The sequence below is a fragment of the Ips typographus genome, linkage group LG1 (genome assembly GCF_016097725.1).
Source record: "Ips typographus isolate SLU linkage group LG1, UJ_Ityp_2.0, whole genome shotgun sequence".
Lineage (NCBI taxonomy): Eukaryota > Metazoa > Arthropoda > Insecta > Coleoptera > Curculionidae > Ips > Ips typographus.
Genome location: NC_138422.1, coordinates 27800462 through 27826978, shown reverse-complemented (window position 1 = coordinate 27826978; position 26517 = coordinate 27800462). Strand labels below are relative to the sequence as shown.

At 33.3% G+C, this 26517-nt stretch overlaps 1 protein-coding gene and 1 long non-coding RNA gene across 2 annotated transcripts in view; one reads left to right on the top strand and one right to left on the bottom strand.

The window, feature by feature from the left end:
• Positions 1-21191, bottom strand: part of LOC145740067 (macoilin-1) — a 30552-nt gene extending 9361 nt beyond the window's left edge. Inside the window, exons 1-8 of the mRNA XM_081995406.1 lie at positions 20964-21191; positions 18601-18875; positions 17744-17924; positions 17494-17686; positions 17282-17434; positions 16778-17227; positions 16480-16595; positions 10657-10850 (exon numbers count right to left, since the gene is read on the bottom strand). Of these exons, the coding sequence (XP_081851532.1) occupies positions 10657-10850; positions 16480-16595; positions 16778-17227; positions 17282-17434; positions 17494-17686; positions 17744-17924; positions 18601-18875; positions 20964-21043 (1642 nt within the window). The 5' untranslated portion in view covers positions 21044-21191. The remainder of the gene's footprint in view (positions 1-10656; positions 10851-16479; positions 16596-16777; positions 17228-17281; positions 17435-17493; positions 17687-17743; positions 17925-18600; positions 18876-20963) is intronic.
• Positions 14363-15077, top strand: LOC145740068 (uncharacterized). The gene is made up of 3 exons (XR_014181333.1): positions 14363-14515; positions 14569-14813; positions 14869-15077. It is a non-coding gene; the product is annotated as an uncharacterized LOC145740068 (long non-coding RNA).
• Positions 21192-26517: the final 5326 nt, after the last annotated feature.

The window sequence follows — 26517 nt, the reverse complement described above, 5'->3', positions numbered from 1 at the left end:
AATGTTGCCAAAGTTAACAAATCCTACTAATTTGCTTCGAAGAATGTTTGCAATGTTGCCAAACTGAAAAATGTTGTCTAATTTGGTTTGAAGAGCTTTTGCAATGTGACAATGTAAATTCTGAGTTCGAAGTCGGAATTTAACTAAATTCCGAGTTCAAAGTCGGAATTTAACTAAATTTAGTTAATTTCCGAGTTTGAAGTCGAAATTTAAGAAAAATAACGTCTGAGGCCTTTCTACGCTTTCGTTCTAACCTTCTTCATCTGTTTTTTTTTACTTTATATGCCTGACGTGCATATGTACAGGGTGTTCCCGATTAAAATCTTGTCCCACAAATTATTGACTTTGAGTTCTAATTTTTTCATGTAATAGAATTGAAGTTTTTTGGATATACAGAGTGTTTCTACTAAATTATTTGATTTCCTACTAGACTTTTCTGTACATATTGAGATGAGCAAAACGTCGTTATATGGTTTATTGCAGAATCATTTTTTGGTGACACATGTTAGAATTAAAAATGTCACCAAATGATCATCAGACAACAAATATGTCTGCTGATCACTTGGTGACATATAAAGAAATTATTATTGGTGCATTATTGGTTATTACATTAAAACTGTACTAGAAATGTTACTAAGCTGTTATTTTGTTTTAAATCTTCAAAGTGACAACCAAATATTTGCTTAGCTCTTCTTTGCAAAACAACATCTTCATTGATCCAGAGTATATGATACGTCATACAGACGGGCTTTTTTAAACAGTAATTGAAAATTTTGACAATCAATAGTATTAAGCTACAGTAGCACTACTACTTCAATAAAGTAGACAACAATTAAACTATTAAATTTCAGAACAAATGTGTAGTATAATTTAATGCTATTTCCCAGTCAATCCCATAATTTTTGACTTAAAATTATACTTTTCTGTTAGTATCAACTTACCGGGATCTCTACCACTGTTGTCACTGATATAAGCATAACCATCGTCAATACCATCCAAGACAATATCGTACAAAAAGCTTCCATTGAAACTGGCCACATCTTCCGGAAAAGTGTAACTGAAAACTTCCTCCATCTTTTTGATATCATAAACAACCAACTTAGGTTGACATTTTGTTACAGGGGCATTATCCAAAGTGTCCGTTCTACCACCGTCTATAATCCAAATTTGCCCTTTTCTAGGGTCAATTTCAATATTTTGCACGTTCTGCAGTGCTTTGCAGTTATTCACTTCGTTCAATTCCCATGACGGGAAAGGCGTTAATAACGGGGCAGTATCCCTGGTAAAACCGGCAGGAATTCTGGTTAGAGTGGCAGGAACTCCGTTTTTCATTCTAGGTAAAGTTATGTAGTAGAAACCTTCGAAAAATTTCAATCCTGCAATGATATTGTTTTCGGGTATGTACGTTTTCTGGTCTACGGCCTCCTGATAGAGGCTGACACTAGGCCAGGTAAAGTTCACATAGTTCCACTCTCGCACCACTTTGAACTTCGCAGACGATAGGTCGGTGATGGCGAGAAGCAAGAAAAACGCGTAAAACTGCGTCGTTAACATTGCAAAAAGGTGAATGGGCGCGCGGTTTGTGGGTTTACGGCACGAAGAATACGACTGACCAAGATTTTATTGTTTACAGTTGCTTTATAGTTGATTCTACCGGTCGCGGCTAGTGGAAAATTATGCCGGTGATGCTAATTGAACGATTTTCTTGGTTTTTGTGGTCGGGGATTTTTCTTTCTGCGCACTACAACGCCAAACGAATATTAAAAGAACTTTTGTTCAAGTTGACATATCAGTATGCTCAACCAATTTAAATTTAAATTATCACCATGAATGTCTCAACAAGGTGATTGCAAAATTAGCAAACTGTTTATCAGTAAGGTTTTTTTCACTGGTATTGTTTACATCCACAGAAGCTTGCTATGGTATGGATTTTGATTCATTTTGGGTTGTGCTGATGTGCAAATCTTTGACTTGAATATTATACTCTGCGGGGTGAGATTTAATTTGTTGTTTAGGACTGGAACACTCCATCTTTTCTAAACGAGCCTAAATAAACTATGTGCAACATAATTTGAGTGTATTTGCAAAACAAACCAGAAAATTTTGGCAATATACAGGGTGTCCGTTTTACGAGCTCAACCATGGGAATCTCGATCAGTAAGATGTAGTTTTAAAATTTACACGTGTCAACACAACAATGTCAAGTTAAATATAAGTTTTGCGATGAAAGTATACATTGAGACACTTTGTAAACCTGCGCAAATTCACTTTTTCTTCCACTATTACTGATTCTAAGCAATTCTTCTTTTAGACAACAAGAAAAATTAAAACAATCCAGTCCAATAAGTGTTTAAAAGATGTAAATGATATCCATTTTCCAATAAAATATCACTGAAATAAAAAGCAATAAAGGAAGTACACACTTGTACAGAAATATCAATTAAGATGAGAATGGAATGTAGCAAATTGGTATTTCAATGAAATTTGCTGTTGCAAGTAAGATTGATGGTAAGCAACAATGGATCTTAAGCTAAAAAAGAAATAGAATTAACACTCGACTTCTTTCCTCAAAAAATACGATTCACAAGCATATTACCTAACAATTTTTAGTAACTTTAACCATGTTGACTACGTCTACTTGGTAAAACTTTGAAAATACAACGTTTATAAGTTAACTGGACGTATGACGGATTTCAAGCAGGAATAAAACGTCATGTTGGTAATATCTTGAAAAACTATTTTTTCAGTTTCAATTTAAACAACTTTTCAGTTAAAAAATTAAGATATCTTAAAGGTCACGTGACTGTTTTGAGCTGTATCTGTTGAACAGAAATTAACTTGTTGGTGATACATCCACACCCGCAACACTAAAGAAGTATAAATAATGAGTGGTCATTTCAAAATAACATGGTAATTTATGTAAAGTGATAATTTTCACCTACGCCGCTAATAGTTCAAGAACACAAATATTTTGAGTATTAATAATACGGTTTATGGTTAAAGGTGTTGATTTATCACTTAAAACTAGCTAAACCATGCAAAACTCAATTCAATTGGAAATTTTCTTAATAAACATCATTAAAACATCTTTCCAACCTGCTGCTTTTTAGTTATAAATTCATATTAACTTTCCTATAGTAATGCACTCGAAAAATGTTACTTAAAGAAGACTGAAATTGTATGAATTTTCCATTTGGTTAAATTATTATTCTAGATTGATGAAGATTGAAGAAGTATTCCGTGTGTAAGCTTACAACTTTAAATTTGTTCAGTTTCGGAAATATTGAAAAAGCAAAAATCATTTGCGGAAAATGTTACTAATAAATCGTAAACTAAAGATGGTCATGAAAAGCTTCGTTTTCAAACCTTTACTCATTGAACTTAAATGAAACAGCAATTTCAGTTTCTGATATATTAACATTAAATTAATTTTTGTTAATGCATAAATTATTCTGACGTTTTGTTGCTAAAAAATTTGTCATGAGAGTTAAAATAAGAAAACATGAAAATTTACACTGATTTACTTGTGATAAAAAATCGCAAAATCGTGTAAGGTGACGAAAAATTGTAATTTTTTTTATAATTATAAGGAAAAGTGCAATACAACATAAGAAACAAAAAAAATACATAATTTAAGCCTTAAGCGCCATTTGGGGGTAAATATAGCCAAAAAAAAATTTTGGACCTTAAATATTTAGAAAACATTCTGTATTGCGACATTAAGGTCAAAGCAGAACAAAACAATCCTAAAATATACCGCGTGTCCCAACTAAAATTGCTAAGTTTTCTAGGTTTGCGTTTATTGACTACGGTCAATTCCATTGTAAATCTGTGTGGTGAGTAAATGCATCTTTCACCTTTATAATCATCTCTAAAACTGTGAACTTTTTGTATTATAATACTTAGGTCTGTCTAAAGCTTGATAAACTGAATCAATTAACCCTAAAGGGTTATTATAATATTATAGATCAATAAAACAATAGGTTGCTTCGATATTTTCTTATATTCAAAAAATAAAACAAAATGGCTCAACTTCAAAACAATAAAAAATATATATTTTAAGTACAGCGTGTATTTTCAAAATGTTTCACATGCAGATTACACGTTACTTTCGAAAACCCACTCAGAACTGCAATAATTAAAAGGAACTTAAAGCGCATTCTAAACCGAAAAAAAAAATATAAATTAACCAGTATCTCTCAGTTTCCGGCATAGTCAAGACTAGCAGCATTATTATAGTGTGATGATGTCGTCAAACGGATGAGCAGTCTGACGGGAAAAACATTTTTTGAGGAGATCAATAACATTAACAAAACTATACACTTCATAAGTTGCCAGCTTAGTAGTAAGTTTTGTGCTGATGCATTTTGCCACCAGTTAAGTTTGTATGGAAGTAGTTACACCCAAATAAATAGGGTACTGAATGCTTAAATTACGTAGTAGATTGTCCTTTCAGTTCAATCTCTTAGAGACGTTTCAGGTTGTTCAGTACTATATGAAATGTGTTATAGGATGGCCCAAAAAGTTTATTTTTTTTCCTCTACTCAGCTATCAAAATTAAGTTCATTAAGAATCTTTCAACCATTTAGAATTTCCTTCAGAGTTAAGTAGGAGGCCAAAATTACTCTGTACAACTGGCAGTAATTCGGTCCATCTTTGACTCTACAACGCATTGAGTTTTCAACCAGATTGACTTGAATTCATGTTAATTATTTAAACAAACGTTTCGCATATTTTTCACAGTTGGTATAAATGGTTAAAAAAATATTTAATAATATTATATAAACACCTAAAACCCAACTACTTAGTAGGTACTTTTTTAGTTTGTACTAAAAGTTTAAAGTAAAAATGGACTAGAAAACACTCACAGTTAGAAAATGAAGAGTTAATATGTAAAAGATGATATAGATTCCGCGAGTTGTTAGAACTAAAAAATGGGGAGGTTATGTGATGAGATTTAATCAGGCACAAAGTCACCAAAGTCTATAACTTGCACTACAAGAAAAACTCTCGTTTAAGATCTGAGAAGCGAACTGCTGTGATGTTTTAAGAATAAAGGCAACAACAACATTTAGGAGATCCAAACTGAAGTTTTAACTTCGGAATGACTGTCCCTGTGGACCAACCAAGTAGTTTTAATTTTTTCCTGAAAACAAACTAAATAAACAATACTAAAACTCAATGAATTCTTTTTGTTAATAATTTTTTTAGCTACAAAAAAACTTTTGTTGAAAATAAAATAGAAAAAACATAAGAAGACAGTTTTAGTGCCCAAAAAATGGCAGCTAAACAATTTTTTCAAGAAAAATTCGGAGAATACACTGATGAGAGAAAGAATGAAAATGATGCTTCAAACGAACACTACCTATAATAAATAAAAGCTAGAAGATAGAGATGAAATTGTCCTGTCAAGCTTTTACTACATAAAAAAGCAACAAAGTCCCTTCTCTAAATTTGGAAGATTATTGTTCTCACTTAAAAGAAAAACCTCTTTTTATGGCGAAGATTTTCCGGCTTTTACCCAAATAAAGAACCCGAAAGATAAACTTTCTGGTCCTCTATTTTTGAAAGGGACTAGAAAGTGCATACTATTAGTTTTAATTATAAAACGTGCAACGGTCTCTTTTTGCTTCGTCCCTCATAATGTCAATAACCTGTAAAAATATAAAACTTAATTAATACTCTACAACCCATTTCTTTCTTCGAAAACATAATATTGTAACTTGCTGTTTCCTGTAGTGTTTGGGCCACCCTGTACTAATAATGGCAAAAACGTGCATAACTATAGTTACAAGAAAACCTACCTGATGGGTCTTTGTCATGATCACCAAACCGCACTGAAATGACAAAAGGTAGTGCTTTTTAAATTTTAATTTACTTCTGGACCTAAGTTAAAAACAACCAAGAAACGTCTCCGTAAACCAACGAAACGTGTAACGCATCTTATCACCAAAAATTAAAAAAAAAATCAATTAAAGCGTATTCAACAGCCATCGCGGGACAGTATCATTAACAAAAAGTGAATCACGTAACGAGAATTCTGAACAACGAACGCAAATTAGGGAGTTTTGAAAAAAAAAGAGAGAGAGAACGTGTTCGGGAAGCTTTCTTAAGCTTCGGTAGACGCGATGAGCGTGTTGGGGGTCTGTGAGTTTTTCGGCGTGTAGGCCGTCGCGTTCGGGTCCAATTTGGACAGACCGGCCGGGGGACTTTCGGCGAGGCGCACGCGCGACATTGGCGTCACGCCCTGAGCCTGAACCGGACTGGTGCCGAATGAATCGTTTGGCATCACGGCCAATACTTGGGCTATTTTGCCTTTGAGTGCCTCGATTTCCTTCTCTTGGGCTCTGTTAGCATCTGAAAAGAGAAGGTAAATAAAGTATAATAGTATACATGCGATCATTTATGACGGATTTCCAAAATCTCCTAATTTGTTTAAAAAACTACAAGTACTTTTGTTAGAAAATGGTGAGGTTTTGTTTTTTGTTTATCAATCCCAATCCTCTGACCGGTTTCGCCGTATTACGGCTCATCAGAGAGGCTATAGGGCTTGATAACCAAAGAACAAAACCTTCATTCCAGTATAGTCAACTGGATGCCAGAAATGATAGTTGTTGTGCAACATCTGGTGACATCTGTACTCAACTCTATGAGTTAGAAAGTACAGATGGCGTTCCAAAATCTAGGAACAGCACCATTAATGCCGCATCATTCGGTAAACACCGATCTGATTGGTTGAAAATGGTGAGGTTTTGTTTTTTGTTTATGAATCCCAATCCTCTGACCAGTTTCGCCGTATTACGGCTCATCAGAGAAGCTATAGGGCTTGATAACCAAAGAACAAAACCTTCATTCCAAAATCATCATTCTTCATCCTTCATTCTATATTTTTCCTTCATTTGTACTTTCTAACTCATAGAGTTGAGTACAGATGTCACCAGATGTTGCACAACAACTACTTTTGTTAGATTTTCTGTCTTTCTTCTGTCTCGCGTTTGGAATTATTAATGTTTCTCTGTCCGTTACACGGTTCTCTATATGGTCGGTTTTTTCTTTTACCATACCTGTATGGTACGAGCCCAGGCTCATAATAGTTCGGCCATCAACTATTTTCCTTTTACATTTTTAAGAAGGTTGAAAATATCTCCATAAATGAAAGGCATTGTTATGAAACTAACTAAACTATATTATATTTGTTGTCAAAGTCCAACAATTTATTAACCAATGCCAGATGTGTCCCAAGAGCAATTTCGTTTACAACCCATCAAACGTAGATTTACTAAGAAGCATTTTGTAGGGTTCAGCAACATTTTTTTCCAATCGTAGCAAATTCTAACTTCTTTAAAGAACACAGTTATTTTCAGTCCTCTTTGTTTAAGCTTATCCCAGATGGGCCATTTGGACGGGTATGGGAGACCGAATTTTGGACGGTAAAATCAAGCTGCGATTCGAAACAAGCTCTCAAACCCGTAACAAGTAACGCTGCCCCAATAAGACGGTCAACCAAAACAAACCCCAAATCCTTCACTTTGAAAGGTACTCTTGCTATTTCCAACACATCTATAATTTACTCTCTCAATTATTCCTTCAAGCAATAACCTCCAATTCCTTCACTTTGAAAGGTACTTTTGCTATTTGTAACCTATCTACATTTTACCCTTTCTCACTAACCAATCCAATACTTCACTTTGAAAGAACTCTTGCTATAAGGCAACTTATCTCTGACCCTGCTAGGTTCTAGCACTTTACTCAGTCACGCTATAACACAGCTATAGGACAGAAAATGATTCACTTTCTGTACACGTGCGGCAAATAACCACTTTCTGCTTTGAAATGGAATCGTACATGAGGTACTTTCAAAGTCAGTAGTCGAAAAAGTAATATATGTGATACAATTGACAATAAGTGTCATAATTTTCAAAACTCCAGCACCTCGCAAATCCCTCAATCCAATTGGAGGGTTTCTAGTTTGAGCGCATAAAAAATGATTGTTAAGGCAATTTGAACCGTATCAATACACTATTTTTAGTATTTTTTAACTTAGGTATCCTGTGAGCCAGGTATTTTTGATTCCAGTATTTCTGGCTGTGTGGCCAGAAATACTGAACTGCTGCCATCTTGCTTTTATTAAAAGTATCAAACTCAGCTCAAGAATGTACTTCTGTGTATTAACAGTGCCATCAATAAAGCACAGTATTCCAACACCCTTTCCTGATATGCAGCCCCAAACCATCACCAATGCAGAAAATTTAACTTTTTTGAACCAAACATCAGTCACTGAGATAAGTTTCCGTTGAGGTGCGCAAAACTCTTTTTTTTTATTAAAATCTTTAAATTATAAAATAACAACCAAGTACTAAATGCATTTCATACTTGACAAATCTACTACGTAAGATATATTTGAAACAATTTTATGGAAATAGTTGCTCCTTGTTACTTAATTCGTAATTTATTAAACGGTTCAACACAGACTACGATATGGCCGAACTATTATGAGTATTCAACAGAAGAAAATTCTGAAGGCGAACTCTCTAACGAATAGCAAGGAAATTTCTTTGCTATCATAGAAAATCCTTCTCTATCGTAATATACAGGTGTGGTAAATCCAAAAGCGACAATAGGAAAACCGTGTAACGGACAGAGAAACGTAGGTAATTGCATGCGCGGGAGAAAGACAGAAAACGAAAAAAATATCAAGTTGGCCATATTTTTAGCGCGCTGTTGCCAAACGCCGTAAGTAAGTTTGTCGAGGGTTTTGAATACTTACGGCGTTTGGCAACAGCGCGCTAAAAATATGGCCTACTTGATATTTTTTTCATTTTCTGTCTTTCTCCCGCGCATGCAATTACCTACGTTTCTCTGTCCGTTACACGGTTTTCCTGTGGTCGCTTTTGGATTTACTACACCTGTATAGTACTCTCTACGTTTCGATTGGCGAAGATCGGCACTCAACGTAACTATTCGGGTTGTGTAAAATAGAAAGACCAAATGAGGTCTTGCTATGATTATATCTCTCTTGCGGCTATGAAAGTTTGTATTTGTCAATCTTTCTTTTCCGTCGTCTTCTAAAATTCAAATGTTTTGTTTTTTAACCTTCATGCCCGTCAGTGTCAACATTGTGTCAATAAGGGTTAAGGGTTGTGTCATTAAGGTTAATAGTTCTAATTGGATTTTAATTTATTTTGTAATAATTAACTTAAGGTATGGCTTTGTCAGTGAGATTTTTGTATCTTTGAACAATAAAGCATTATTATTATTATTATTATTATTATTATTATTAAGGTTGTGTTGAGGACCAATTGATTGTGTTTGCACCCCCTTTTCTTTGTTTTTGAGTTTTTAGTTAAAGTGTTGATGAATCTATTAGTTATTGTTTTTGAGGTGTAAGCTGTTCATGATGGAATGGTTGTGTTATGGCTATATATGGGTTCCATCAACACATCCTAAAGTCCCATCCTACTTTCTTCACAAAATGCATAAAAATTGGTAGCATGTAGCAACTGAAAAATATTAATGGTCCAACAAGAAAATAAGAAACTGAAGAGACAGAACTACAATAAATAAAACCAACAACAAAACGGATTATTTTAGAATGTAAACTTTGAAATATATGATTAATTACTGAAAAAGAAAGTAAAAAACGTAGAATTCTTCATAGGTTATATCCCGAGACGTTCAAGTTTTATCGGGTAAACTGTGCATAGGTGATTTTTTGCAAAATTTTGCTTGGAAAATGATTGAGACTAAATAATTCGACGATAAGATTTTTTTCCAAAGAATTATTTAGTCAAAAACAATTGCTTAAAAGAAAAATTTTGCAAAAAACCTACCAATGCACATTTCACGTGATAAAACGTGAACGCCGAGGGGTATATGTCAAGATTATTTCCTGAAAACTCACATTTCAGTTTATTAACAAGAAAACACCTTAGTTAGAACACAAATACTAAACTAAACGTGATGAAATTAATGATAATATTGAACTCACCCCAGCAGACGACAGATTTTCCTTCAGCCATGTATATTTTTGTTTACATTTCAGATTGGCAATCAGACGTCATAATATTACTAACTACGTTATAGTGATTTATTAATTGTTAATATTGAAGAAAATAGCTTAAATTTTATGTGTCTAAATCCCATTTCGTTTAATATCAAATGTTCTTCAAAAAAACGTATTCGAAAAAGGTAGGAGGTGTTTATTCAGTATAAAATTTTAGCAACTAGGGATTTATTCAGTATATAACGGCTCTCATTGGTCGAACTAGAAAAGTTCATTGAATTTTATTGGCTGCTAGTACAATGAGGGAAATAATCAAATTATTGTCATTGATACTTGTCATTAACCCTGAATACGACGAAACAAGTAAAAGCCCTAGATTTATTACTGGAAATTAGTCAATGTTTTTAGGACCGATAAGTTCCCGTTTTCTGTTGACGGTGTCAGCCGAATGTGATAGAAAATAGCTTAGAGAGTACCAACAGTTAATAGAAAGACATTTTCTTTCTTGTCTATTTCTATGCGTTTTCTATTTCCTACATCGTTACGGAGTTCGCCTCCTGATCTTTGAAAATATAGTGTTCATTGAATATTTCGTTGTAACCATGAAAACAGTCTTGCAATAAGTAAGGTCATAAATATGAAAATTTACTTACTTTGACTGATTTCAAGATGTCGTTTGGCATCTCCCAACGCGCTGAACAAGTCCAACTTGATGCGGTTCTCCGCCGACAGGGCGTTCTCCAGATGTGTGTTTTTCTGTTGGACCGTAGTCAGCGCAGACATTAACATGTCAGAGTCGCGCACTTGCTCCTTGAGTGCTTGTTTTTCTAATTCAAGCGCCTTACATCTAATAACATAGAATTACCGCATTAAATCCCTTCACAATCATTAATACGCCGAGATTCAATTTTTAAATTAGTGTTGACACCACAGTATATAAATAGTCTAACCAGTAGGATCACTCTCCGAAAATCGTAAAATTTACCTCACCTCGCGTCCCGCCTAAAGTCGACTAGCCAAGCTAGAATCTAATATTAGCAGTGACTAGTTGAACGTTACGGGATAAAGACGGGTGAAGTTTCGTTTGCTAACGATATTTGTGCTGCAGCGTTTATTTTCTTCGGACTTTTTTAATGAACTTAATGGCTTCCAATGGGTATTATTGTTCGGTAGATAATTGTTGTGTCAATTATCTCGACAATGTACCTTTTTTCCGGTGCCCTAAGGATCCTATAAGGTATAGAATATATTTTTAGTTTTTATTTACTAAATTATTGGTTAAAAGTGTAACGATAAATAACTAATAAACTATCATTTAACTACTGTTTTAGATGCCAAAAATGGAAAGACGTTTTAGGCTTTGTTGCAAATCATAAATATGCGAGTTTAACAGGAGAAGAGGCGTACAAAAGAATAAGAATATGCAGCAATCATTTTGATGATAGCTGCTTTACCTCCTCAGGAAAACGGTTACTAAGGACTGCAATTCCAACTGATTTTCGTATTATATCGGAATCAGATATTCCCAGGCTAGAAATGATCAAAACAAAATCCTCTACGCAAAGTGATCTGCAAGGTAGTCAATTAAAAAAATATATTTTTTACCTAAAAATAAATTGATTCTTTTTTAATAATTTTTAGTTGAGAGTTCATGTGGCATTGAACAATCTCAAGTGTCTAAGCAACCCAAATTTGAGCATAAAACATTCCAAGGTACGGCGGTTTATATATATTAATAATAGGAACATGATTAAATTTGTTATTTAATATCAGATGCCTCGTGTCAAACGTCGTTGGTATTATCGGAAAGTACTCCTAGAAAACGAAAGCTGAAAAAGCAATTGTCGGAGTTGAAGAATTACAGAAAACAAATACCCACAAATATTCAACTTGCGGATGTAGTACGTTATTTAGAAGAAAATTGCCCTTCACAAACTGCTATGTTCATTAAACAGCAGTTACTCCTTGTAAACAAAGCACCTAAAGGAAGCAGATATTCCGACGACTTTAAACAGTTTTCATTAACATTATATTTGTTAGGTCCTAAAGCATATCGTAAGCTTTCAAAAGTAATAAGACTTCCGTCAAAGGTTACTCTGCGTAGGATTACTCAAAAATGGAAAATATATCCGGGGCTCAATGATTTCATCTTCAAAATTATAGACCTGAAAGCTTCAGTGATGCCTGAAAAATCAAGGGACTGTATTTTAACAATAGACGAGATGTCACTAAAATCTAATTTGTTTTATAATATATCCAGAGATATTATCACAGGGTTTGAGGAACTCCACAACAAGCGTTCTACCTGTATTGCTACAAGTGCTTTAGTACTTATGGTAAAAGGTATTTCACATAACTGGAAACAACCGATAGGATATTTTTTTACTAGAAATTCTACCGGCGTGGATGATTTGAAAGAAATAATCATTGAGACAATCCGTAAACTGAGAAACATAGGGCTTAAAGTTTTGGCAATTACCTCTGACCAAGGACCCAATTTTTATAGATTAGTCAAAAGTAATTTTAAACTAACCCCCGATAAACCTTATTTCTTCATCGACAATGAAATTATATTTTATATATTCGATGTGCCTCATTTATTAAAATCAACGCGAAACAACTTTTTTTCTTATAGTTTCAATTTAAATGATGGAAACACAAGCAAGTCTTATGTAGAAGCCTTATATAATATGGATAAAACAAAACAATTTAGATTAGCACCAAAGCTGTGCGATGACCATATATTTCCCACAAGTTTTAAAAAAATGAAAGTAAAGTTAGCATCTCAAATTTTTAGCCATTCTGTTGCGGTTGCTCTTCATACTTATATCGATTTTGGGCAAATTTCCTCAGAAGCCCTAGCAACAGCCAACTTTATAGAAAGTATGAATCAACTATTTGATATATTAAATTCAAGTAATCTAGAAAATTGTCATGCTTTTATGGGAACTTCAACTCAAATCGACGTTTTGAATAAAATGGACACGTTATTTTTAAATTTAAAAGTTACCGATAGAAATAAAAAAAATATTACCAATAGATTAAAATTTATTTATGGATGGAGAATTACTATTTCCTCCACATTAAAACTATGGGACGTATTGCACAGCAAAGGCTACAAGTTTTTATTAACTCGCAACTTAAATCAGGATTGCCTCGAAAATTATTTCGGACAAATCAGAAACGCTTGCGGAAATGCCAAAAATCCTACTCCTATTCAATTTGGCAGGGCATTTAAAAGCCTGCTTGTATTGAAATCTTTTGAACAAAGTGAAGGTAGCAATTGCTTGCAAGATATAAATGACATTTTACTCACTATAACACCCGATTTTATTCAAAAAATTGTATATTTTGAAAAAAAAGAAGGAAATAAGCAAATATTAAAAGTTGAAACTAATGATTATAGAAATTTACTTACTGTAGATGGAAATAGCTTAGTTTATGTTAGTGGATATTTATTGCGCAAATGCTTGTTAAGACATTCTTGTAGTATTTGTTTAAATTATTGCAATACGTTTGGCACTGATAAATCTACTGTGTTTTGTGAACTAAAAGCTTACAAGAACAGTACGAAGCCATTTGGCGGCCTAATTGTGCCACCTAAAAGTTTTGTAGAATATGTGTGTTCACTGGAAGACCTTTTTGTTTTAAATTTTAATTCAATGTGCGCAAAAGAAAATACGGGATATAACCTAACAACAATATTTTCTAAAGTAGTGTTGGCACATCCATGCCCCGAATTTAATTATAAGTATTTGGTAGCTTTATATACTAGAGTAAGAATTTTTTATACCTTAAAATATGCGAACAGGCAAATTAGATATCAATCATGTAATAAAGAAAATCCAAAATTAAAAATACTGAAAAATTTGTAAATACAGAATAATTTATTAGCTCGATCACAATCAGACAGGAAAAATTAATTTTAAGAATTCCACTTCATACAATCGAATGTCGTCCGATTTGGATTTCTTAAAGAACTTGATGACTGAAAGGGATGTTTTCTGTATAAAACCAATGTTTATAATATTAATTTTATTTTGTAAATAAATATACGAGAATGATATGTTATAAAGTTCGTAAAAGTGTATTATTATACAATAAATAAAAAAATTAAAAAAATAAAATAAATGCTGATTCGCTTGTAGATTTCTTTTTGTAATACCCCCGTATAATACTTCCCAGCGAAAACTTTGTAAGTTTGCCTGAGCGACCCTCGTATTCGTAAAGTAAAGTGATTTACGACCGGCCGCAAAAAAAGCCGGCTTTTGCGACAGATCAAAGAAGTGATCCTACTGGTTAGACTATTTATATACTGTGGTTTTGCTAGTAATTTTTAATTTTTTAACTTCATTTTCTAGTAACTTTTGTGTTACCTTCATTGCCAATGTCAAAAATGTTTGGCAATTTACCTGGAACGCGGAAGTTGTTGTTTGAGCGTTGATTGTAAGTTATTTGAATTTGGTTTGGTTTGGTGGTTTTCTTTTTAAAATATTAATTATTTTCCTTGAGGTACGTATTCAACAATAATTTTATACATATCTTTACCATCTATATGCCTATAGGATCATAAAGACATTTTTTGATGGCTAAAATAACAGCCTATACCCAAAAAGAGAAGCTTTTGTTGGCTAATTTAGTAGACAAACACAAATTAGTGGAGGACAAACGAACGACGCAGCAACTGTACAAAAAAAAAACAAGCAGAATGGACAGAAATTGCTACAGAGTATAATTCCCAAGGATCTATAATAACTGTGCCCAGGAATGCTGTCAAACGTAAGAAACTGTGGAATAATTTAAAACAGAAGTAAGATGATCAATAGAAGTTTATGTGGGATGCTCTATATAATTTTATATCGTAGAAAAAGAAGACAAAACACAGAACAAACATTTCACCGACTAGCAACTGGAGGAGGCCCACCTTTGTAACATATTTTCATCATTGATGTATTCCAAAAATTCATCTGTATCCTCTATATCAGCATGTGCCATACTGCAATTATTAATTATATCGAAGATCTATGGTTTATACTTTACTTAACAATTTGTGGCAACTATACTTACACAGTATCTATTTCCTGAAAAGTTGACGAAATAAACCACAAACTTTTTGATTTTTTTATTGTGTTTTGATTTCAGTTTTTAATCCCTCTACTTTCAATTTTAGACAGTTTTATTTTGATTTTGAAACGTCAAAAATGAAACCAAGCAATGCTCAAGTCAGGTCAATACCTAACTTGAGCAAGTCTCGATGTAAGCACGACAGAAGTACGCCTTAGAGGTTAAGTTAGGTTTATAAAACAAAAAACTGTACTTGAGTACGACTCAAGTCTGAGAACGAGCGAAGCATTGTTTATAAATACGGGCATACGTATCGCAATATCCATACTTATATGACAAAACTAACAAAAGCTATAAAAACAAAATAGTGCGGGAAAATGCGTGGAAAACTATTGCCTCCTTGTTATCCGAAAAAGGAGATTTATCCCGTAAGTAAGATCAAAATCACATTTTCAAATAAATATGCAATACATATCTTTGCAGCCACATTGGCTGAACAACGGTGTGAACGTATCTACGTTGCCTTCTTCGTTTTTTAGTAATAGATATGCCTACTACTGCAGCAAGGAGAATCAATCCAAAATACACCTCTTCATCCATTTTTTAAATTTTTGCAAGAATTTAATGAATCAAAAAAATATAAACACCAGGAACCAACATTTGTTAATAATTTGTTTGCAATGAATAAAAAAAATGTAAACATAGCAGGAAGGAGCAATAGCAATCAAAGAGGGGGACAGAAACAAGGGGGAGGCGGGGGGAGTAATATGGCGGCTGTCAACTTCCGGTTGGCACTATAAAACACTATTATTATTGTCCACTGTACAACTTAATTTAAATTTGCAAAACTCAACTGTTAAAAGACCACAAACAAACAAAACAAACTAACACTATACTACAACAAATACAAACAACAAATTTTTGCGGGTTTGAAACTCCAAACTTTCAATGACTTTGCGTCAATTCAACTGCGAAGTAGGCGAATGCGCAATCAACTTCCGTCCCCCTCGCTTAATGCACAAACGGGTTATAATTTGTATTATTGTTACCTCCTGATACTTGTTCTTTTTACTCATTGGGATTATGATGCTTCACAGACTGACAGAAGACAGCAATTTACATCATGAGTGATGACAAGTATGATAGTGAACGAATTTAAACGAATTAAGCCGAACTTTAATAAAGTTGGTTTAACTTTAATTTAAAATTAATTTTAGTTTAGTGTAAATTGAAAGTATAGATAGGCTCGCTTGTAAGTTCACTTCCAGCTTTGATAAATTAATTTTAGTTTAAATGAAAGTTTAGTTTAATTGTTAATTGAGAGATATAAAGCAGGCATAAATTAGACGATTAACAATCTTTAAGTTAAATGAGAAAAGAATGAGTTTCAATTTTAACTTAGAAGCATTTACCTGTCTTCAGCCCATCGTTGCGCTTGCCGACACTCAGCAAGTTGTGACTCTAATTCTCGACGTCGAGCTATACACATTTCTGTGCACTCTGTTCTGGAAGACTGCTGGGCAGCTACCTGCAATACAGTTTAAACTGGAACTAGTAGTGAGTACCCAATTTAAGAGTGAAACAAATGAAAATATTAAGAGAGATAGAATCCAAAAACTGCAATTTCAGATAAAGCTAAAACACTTATTTTTATGAATAACACTAATTTTATTATAGCACAAACTTTTGCCAAGGACTAGAAAAACATACTTGCGCAAATCTGGCTTCTTCCTGTTTGCGACTCTTGCGTTCTTGCGCCAACTGCGCGTCCGAACTCGATCTGAGCCTCCTCTCCTCCGTTACTCGCCTTTCCAAATTGGCGATAGCCTGTTTGTCGGCCTGTTTAGACGCTTGAGCGCTCTGCAATCGTTCTTGCAGGTCCTCCATTTGTCTTTGCAGCAGTGACAATTCGCCTTTCGTACTTTTTTCGCTGGTTGTCAGTGTCGCAACCTGTATTCGTAACTCTTGTTCGCTGGCTCGGCTCTGCTGCAAGTCGGACTTTAACCGCTTCGTTTCCGTTTCCAACTTTTGATGGTACTCGTGAGCCTCTCGCTCTTTGTCTTGTTCTCTCCTGTCTTTTTTCTTAGCCTGTCGCGGTTCGGGATCGGTCGTTTCTTCATTGAAATCGACCACTGACCCATTGCTATGTGAATGGTTTATCTGAAAGATTCTGAAAATAAATGACTGGCGTTTTGGAATTAAAAGAAGTAAAACCTTATTTTGACGGTCTGAATGCCGATTATCGTGATGATCAGCTACAGAGCTGTTGTCCATTCGGCTTTTTTCCGCCAAGGCTCTTTTGTGAGATCTCGTTCCGTGGTTCACCCCGTTCGGTATCGTACCATTAGGTATGTGACCATTTTTTTCCTACAAAATCGACACGAAGTCCTTCCCCACTCGATTCAATTAGTATAAATGGTAATCACCTTATGACTATGGTTGTGCACCTTATGATTACTTTGTACATTAGTTGCCACGGTGGCAATGGTGGATGAAACATTTTGTACCGCCGGTTCCGAGGGCGGATCAGGGGGAACTTCCGCAGGCAGCGCTTGTTGCATTAGCTGCATGTAAAACATGTTTTCTTTCGCTACGTGCTGCTGCTTGCGTTGTCGCATTCTTATTAATAAAACAAACATTTAAATGCCCATATTTTACTAGCTAAGAAATACCTACCTGTAACCTACGTATGACTTAAAACCAAAGCCTAACGTCACAACTGGATATCCTATACAGTGAGCTGCAAAAGGCCTACACAAATCTAAATGGCCTGGAAGGTGTTTGACGTCTCGTAAGCGGATCGCCGCTTCGAGATATACAAATAAGATCCAGAGCACAATCGTAGGAGCGCAGATACCTAAAATCATGCAACTATTTGTATTTTAATGCTATTCAAAGCTTTGAATTTATTTGTTTAATGCTTTAGTTGTGAACTAAAGAGAGCATCGGAAACTATGTGTGAACTAACAAAATTGGGGTCGTGCTGATTCAACAAACAAAACGTGTTGTACATTGGAAGCTCTCGTAAAATTGGTATAAAATCAGGGAAATTAAAAATTTGACCTTTTAGAAGAAATTCATGTGTTTTTGTCAAAAATGGGTTCTAGGATGGTCAGAAAATTTGTTTGCTAAGATTCTTTCAGTGTTAAATTTGTTTATATATTATTAACTATTATTCAGAATATCAGAATTACCTATCTGGTCACACATGTAACAATAGTAAACATTTATCAACCTCATAAAGAAGAAAATTATGACTTTAAGGCACCTTTAAGGCAATTTATAACAATCAACTTAAAAATAACTCAAGTTTAAAGGTTAAAACAGCTTCTCAGACCTCACTTGATGAATAAAAAATGTGTTTTATAACTTGCTTATTCCTTTTCAATCATTCATCTGATAACCTTTAAACTTGTTTATTAAAATATGGCTTTTAAGCCAACCAATAAACAAATATTACTGCTTTTTTACAGTAATCGGTTTAACTTAACAATTGCTCATTTTCTTAACTTTAAACTGGAAGAATGACTTACCTTTATCTGTATGCCAAACATACTGCACCCAAACGTAAGTACTGGCGGCGAAAAACAGCCACTGCACCGGTATGAAGAAGTAGCACAACATATCGGAGGTGATGGCGACAATTACGAAAAATAGTGAAAAGGCCAAGCCTTGGTACTTAAACGAATCGTAAACTGAGCGTATCAACAAGTAAAACGGCCATAGAAACTCGAACCGAAACTCCAAAAGGTAATCGGCTGCTATCACCAATGACCATAAAAGTACGAACTTTAAGTAGAGGAGAGTGCTGAAACAATAAAAAATTAGTTTATTCAGAAAATAATAGTCATATTATTGTAAAGTGTAATAAGTTGTTTATTTCATGAAAACTTGAACTAATTGTAACAAAAGGTACTAACTTCTAATAAAACAGAAAATAAAACTTTGATACTAATGAGGTTTTCTTATTTCAAGTCAATTCTACCTAATTTCTTCAGTTGTGTAATATTTAGGTTAAAGCAAGTTACAATATTAGGACTAATAGTTTGATCCATTCTGGCGTTTAGATAGAAATAGCAACACAAGGAAATTTCTGGATTGCACACACTCAGTAGACAAGTATCACAAAATATTGAGATTAGGTATGGCCAAGTATGGCATCTGACATGATAGCCAACATATTTTGTTAATTAGCATAATACAAGGCATCTTAATATAAAGATTTTAGTTATTCATGTTATAATATACAGAGTGTCTCTGACAGCCCTTTCTTGTGTTTTGTTTCCTATCTTATTTTTAAAGAGACATTATTTTTATTTTTATTCCATAAATGTATGCAAAATGTTTTAAAAATGTGGCTGGAAAAACATCATCAGGAGTTTTTGAAATGTTGTAGCCCATATCAGCACATTTTTGAGGTAAGTACACATATATATCTATTATCTTCTTCAAGTTTTATCCTCAATCTCAGAATCTCTGAAATATGCAGAGTCATTTGTAATGAAACCCAAGAAAAACACTTAAAAATGGCATTTGAACCCAACTTATATGCTGGCAGATTGCACACAAGCAGCAGAGCCAACAAGGACAGACAGAACCCAACTGCAGTGAATGAAATACCTTTTCGTCTCATACTTAAAATGCAGATAACAATCTAGAGTTTACATAGTTCAATAAGAAACAGTTTGTAAGATCTATACTCCTTATTAAGAATTCCTATCTACACATTTTTTAATGATTTACATTGCAATATTTTGCAGTATTATTTTTTTTCCAAATGCCAAATTAAATTTACTTAAAATTGATTTACCAAGAAGCAAGCCAAGCAGTAGGTACCTATATTAAATTAGTATTCTCCTTTACGAACTTAGGCCTGGATCATTGGATTCATTTATCAATATGTTTACAACAAAACAATCTCATCTTTCTGACAAGTTTGAGACTACATTTTATGCATTTTAAATTTGTACTAAAAGTATTCTGAAGAGGAAGTACTTAGTTACATTTTTGATTTTTAGTTTTGAAAGACAAAACTACCATTAAGCAATGAATTCTTATGCATGCAATTGCCAAGTGTCCTCTAAAGTTGTCAGTTAAAATTACATGAATTTGACTGTTTCTTAGATTGAATTGTTCTGTTGTACAGGTAGGCCAAATACCTACTTTCAGTACTAAAGTTTTAAGACTAACAAGCTAGTTTATTTAAGTCAAAATACAGATTTTTGTAATAAACTTATTTTGAGACTAAATTCAAACACCCTTGATGGCTCCAATATTAAATATAACTGGTACTTAATTACAAATTAAGCCAGTAAAAGCAAGTATAAACCTGTATAATCTAAATGCTGAAAGTAAGTAATTGAGGATTTGCCAGTTTCATAGACATGTGATGTGACATCCCAAATGTTCTGTGATGCACTTGGTGATGCATGTGGGGCTAAAAAAAGTTAGTAACTTAAAATTGAGAGAGAGAACAAGCAGACACAACCTCAATTACCTCCCTATATAAACAAATGTAATAATCATGTAACAGCCAACTTCTTGCAATTTAAATTATTCTAAACATTCTTCTACAACTAGGAGAATGTTTGAGAAGATGAAAATAGACTGATCAGTTTATATTTATAGATTAGAACATAAAAATAAAAGTTGTTTTGACAGAGGTCTAGGACCAATTTGTATTGGGTATTTATGTTGATCTTTTAAGCAAGACAAGCCAGAATCAGACGTAGTTTAAGGGGCTCGAACCTTAAATAATCAACCTTCCATGCCAAAAGGACTGTCCAGTCCTAAATAACAGCCATTTTGTAACACATATGGTCAAAATCGCTCAGACTGTGACAGATAAGCGATCAGCTGTACAGTTAAGATCACATTCAAAACGAAAATGTTGTACCTTCCGTAAATTCCTTCGGTGATTTTGTTCCTTTTCATGGGTCTTCTCATCTTAGCCAGCTCCACATTTCGCCTCTTCATAATTTCATGCAGGACCACTAAACTAAAAACTCACTAGGTACACTTGGCTTTTGCGATGCTCTATCCGAAATCCGCGGTTTTTTCATAGATTATTTTAATCGTATATCAAAAAATTCTTTGCGGTAAAAACGTCTTTTGTGATGACAACGCTGACAGTACACCGTCCACACAACGACAGTAAAATGACAGAAGCCAGACGACGGATTACTTTCGCGTTGATGTTGCCAGACGATGTGGAGCACCGCCTTCTTTACAAGAAAGCCTAGAATGTGTCTTTTAATGGCGGCGTTATCGGATTTTTTTTTGTTCACAAACCTATGGAGATGCAGTAGAAAATATGTTTTTTTTAATTTTTTCGTGTAGTTGATTAGAAGTTGTGAGTGAAAAATCAAAGAACGCTTTATTCCTGATCCAGATATGTATAGATATAGCTTTTTATATCCAATAAAGTCCAGCCAAAGCAAGTTTGGTTAGAACCCTTTGTCTTGGAAAGTACTACAAACTAATGTAAAAACTGCTCAATCAAAGAAAATTTGGAAATCCTTGAATCTAGGTAAGCAAAACTGGTAAATGGGTTTTATATTATTACCAAGACCTTTCTTTTAAAATGTAAATGTGCCAATGAAACTTCTAAAAGCTGTCCTGTTTCTTCAGAGTAAACCTTTGTTGCTCTCAAAATGCAGGCGGCCTCAAAATTTAACTCACTTATGTATGTAAGAGGCAATAAGTTTACTGAATGAGAAAGCATATTGTACTTACCACTGAGTATTGTGTTGGAGTAAAATCATTCCAGTTCAAAGCTTTCAACCACTGTTGAGTTCGAGCAGGGTCTTTTGGAAAGGAAAGGACACTTTTGGGCCTTTCTCCAAATTGCTTTTACAATTTGGCAAACAACAAGTGTGACGGCATATTGTAGAGGCAATAGAATTTAAGTTAAAAAACCAACCACAAATTATAGAACAATGAAGGAACAATAACAATAGTGATAACACAATAAAATGAACACAAACTACACTTTCACTAGAACAATAAACATATAAACAACTAAACAACAATTACTTTGGCAAGTAATCCCAAGTCTTGACTTTAAACCTTAAAAATTAATTTAATCATCCAAAAACTCAATTTCCACAATACAAACGAATGCAAACTGTCAATCCCATATTTCGGCCATATTGGAATTTTTGGCATGCACCTTCTTGGCTTTCTTGTACAGAGGGCGGTGTGTGGAGCCATTTGTAACCATAGAAGTATTAATATGTAACAATACTGAAAACAAACAATAATTGAAAATTATTTCATAATTTAACACAAAATTAATTAAAATAATAAGTTTCATGTATACAAGGTTAGTCACGTTATTCGATACGGAAGACTGTGAGTTAAACTATACACTTTCCAAAAAGTTTTGATTGAAAAGATAGTTTTTTAAAATATTATGAATATGTACCGAGTGTCTTAAATGCAGAAAAAGTATCAAAGTTGTAATTTTTCAAATGAAATACTTACCTAGTACCTATTTATTTGATTTTCAAAATCTGCGCTGAAAATAAAAGATAATTACCTACATTAATTGAGATTTAATACACCTAAACTTTACAGTTTCCAGAGGTTGAGTGCTCAAATCAAATCTTAAAATTTGTTCTATATTTTTATAAAATGACGAATATCTATTTGATTCTTATTAACAAAAATTGGCTTAAAAACTGCTAAAAGATCAAGTGAGAAATTGTCTTGCTCAATGTATCAAAATTTTTACCCGATAATTCACCGCCTACTATACTAGAAAGCCTAGAAGGTGCTTGTCAAAAATTTCAATATGGCGGAAATAGTGGTGACAGTATGTATTGTGGAAATTGAGTTTTTTGAGGATTAGATGAATTTTTACGGTTTAAATCAAAACTTGAGGTTATTTGCGTAAGTTATTTTTGTTCATAAGTTTTTCAAGACACATTGTAACAGCAATTCAGGAAAAAGCCCAACCGTGTCAGTGTTTTACTTTACAAAAAACCGGATCTAACTCAACAGTGGTTGAACACTTTGAAGTGGGATGATTTTACTCCAACATTATACTCAATGGTAAGTACCAGTGCTTTCTAGTACAGTAAACTTATTAGGTACTTGTTACATGCACAGGTATGTGAGGTTCATTTTAAAGCATCCTTCAATGTGAGAGCAACAAAAATAATTTTGAATGAATGTTCTTGGTAATAACATAAGAACCATTTAACAGTTCTGCTTACTTAGTTTCAAGGATTTACAGATTTTCTTACATTGAACAGTGTTTAAACTAGTTTGCTGTGTGTTGTACTTTCCAGAACAAATTTGTTTAAGCTGGACTTGATTGTGTATAAAAAGCTCTATCTATACATATTTGGATCAGGAATAAACCTTTATTTGATTTTTCACTCACAACTTGCAATCAACTACACGAAATAATTTTTAAAAAACATATTTCTTACTGCATCTGGATCATTCTGGATACGTTGGTGTATAAAACAAAAACCGCTAACGCCGCCATTAAAAGTGACATTTTAGGCTTTCTAGTATGTATATATTATTAAGATCTCCTACCAGTTCTGAATTTCTTATTCAATTTAGAACTGAAAAGGTATCTTGAAACTTTTTTGTTAGGTTTTTCGTTTTCAAGTAAAATATAAAAAATCATGCAAGAACCTACCAATAGAATTAATAATAAATCTTCACTATTCAATTTTGGTAAGTAAAAATGGTAAGATTCTCCTTGTTTTTATTGAATGAGGAAATTGAATAGTAAACAGGGTAGACGATTTAATATGGATTTTATGGGTACATTTTCATAATTTTTAATTTGTTACTGGAAAACAGAAAGGTGTGTATCAAAAAGTTACTATAGATAGCTTTTCTGTTCTAAATTGAATAAGTAATTTAGAATTGATTTGCGATATTTTTTTCTAAATATCATTTTTATTGCAAAATGTGCTTTATCCTTGTCAGTTGTATGAAAATATCTGTAGCCGTTTTTGTTAAGTAAATAAATTTACATTATTTTATCCAACCAACATCTTTGGGCATGGTTTATAAAGCAATCCAGAGTCATTTTTTATGTTTAAACAAATCCTAAAATATGACACATTTATCGTGAAACACCCTATGTACAGGTAAAAGCTTAAAAATCAATAATTTGTACATGAGGGATGACTCGTAAAGCAAGTGTTTAGGTAAACACTTTTTTGTGGGTACCACAAAGAAAAGGTTTCAAATTCAAGCGATAACGCATAACGTTTCGTTCAGTCATCAGTCAATCGGGTACCGGTACGGTTCGGACGTGAATAAACGTGATCGTCCCTCTTCTAAAAAGTGAAAATAGACTTTTTTTTGCGACTTTTCACTTTTCTAACGTTTAGTAGTGACTTGTGATAGTGCTTTCACTGGTTCCTGTATATGGCTGATACTTAACTTTTACTTTAGTACTGTGCATCACCAGTTATCTTGAATGTTTAAAGTTAATTGAAGTGTAGACTGAATTATTGATAACATGCATTACAAAAAAAAATCACATTCTAAACTTAAACTTTCAAAATAACGGTCGGCGCATAAAGCCGTTAATAAGCCCTTTCACATCATGAGGAAGGAAAAATGAAAGATGCGGTAAGTGAAGTGTACTTATACTATTTAGTGTCTTTTCGTAGTGCTTTTAAGTATATTGAAAATCTAAATTTTTCTGTAAAATGTTTGATATTCTGCATGTTAGGTAACAACTTGGTTTTATCGATCAACTTAGTGGGAATTGCGACTAGCGCGCCCTCTAGGGGCATGCGTGCTGTATTACCAAACGTACCTTGTGTTTCCTAGTGCTCTTATGTAACGTGTCATTTGACGACTTAAGCATGTTTAAGGTTAGACTGTGATTAATATACTATGGAACAGAGCGAAATATTACAATCTAAACTATGTTCAAACACAAGCGTTCAAAAAGGCTTGTTCCATATTATGGACATTGACTATTTTTTGACTGATGTAAGCACATTTTAAAGTAAGAAAATTGTGGAGTGGTACATTTGCAATTTGGATAGGTTACACTTGACACTACCTAATAAACTTGACAATAACGATAATACCTATTTATGTAACCAGTTACGAAAAGATCGATTTTGTGTAACGAATGAATGTTTGTAGGGCGAGCGCAGCGAGGTCCTACAATTTGAATGAGTTACACAATAAGACATTTTCGAAACGGGTTGCATACATAATTTTTTCTAATTTTGACCAAAAAGCGGTAAAAACCATCTTTTAAAGTGATTTAACACAAATATTCACTTTCATAGCACCATGTATAAACAGTGACAACGACATGTTATGATGGATGTCGCCCATATGTTTCTACGGAAATGCATAAAAACAGGGAGTGATGAAATGAACTTTTCATAACTAGTTACATAAAGTGGTACTTTATGTAACTAGTTACATAAAGTAAAACGTTTTGTCACTCTAATCAGTTTTGAAAAGTGTCACTTTATATGCCAAAATTAGAAAAAAAAAATTATATTAGAAAATGGCCGTAAAATCTAAAGAACTTTGAGGAAAATGTTAATTTATATTTTAATTTTTCATAAAATATGTCAAAATGACTTTTGTGATTTTCTTCTGGTAATACATTTTTTGGTAAATTTTAACATAGTTTTGGGAAAAAAATCTAGCTAAACTACTACTAAAATCAAATTAGCATTATCAAATAGCTTATTATGAAAAACTAATATAGGAATATACTAATAAGAGAACTATAAAAACATGCAATAAAATACAGGATAATTTATTTAAAAAATACAATTGTACCACGTCACACTTTTTTTTTCAAAATATTGATTTTCTGTTAGAATCCTGTAGTTTAATTTTGAGCTAAAATTTTCTAGATTTGGGAAAAACTCTGGAGTTTCCCTAATTTAAATTTTATTGTAAAATCAGATATCAATGTAATTCTACCGGTTTATAAAAAATTGGTATATTATCTGATTTCCTCCAGGTGTAGGAACTTTGAGAGTTAGATTATTTTAAATATTTTATCAAATCCTTGTTATTATTTAAACATTTTGTTACTTTATTTATGAACAACATCAGTGTATGGTAATAGAGTTCTTATAATAAATAAAAATGTCAAAAAATTGCCTTTCTGGAAAAAAGCAAATAAATATACCAAAAAATGCTTGAAATCTGAAAATAAAAGCGTCATTATAACATACTAATGCGTAAAAATACCTCACAATTCTTACTATACAGGGTGGGTTCAACGCGAAAAGTTGCTGTAGAAATAAAAATTAATACACCTTGGAAGTTTTGAAGAAAAGTACGAATTCTGAGCCTATCTCTATTAATAAGAGCACTTTCCATTTAAATACATCCAATTTGGCCCACCCTGTACAGTAATAAAATACATCAGCCGTCAACCTCTTTTGTCATCTACTGTTTACTATAAATAAGCAAAAATAAAACTACTA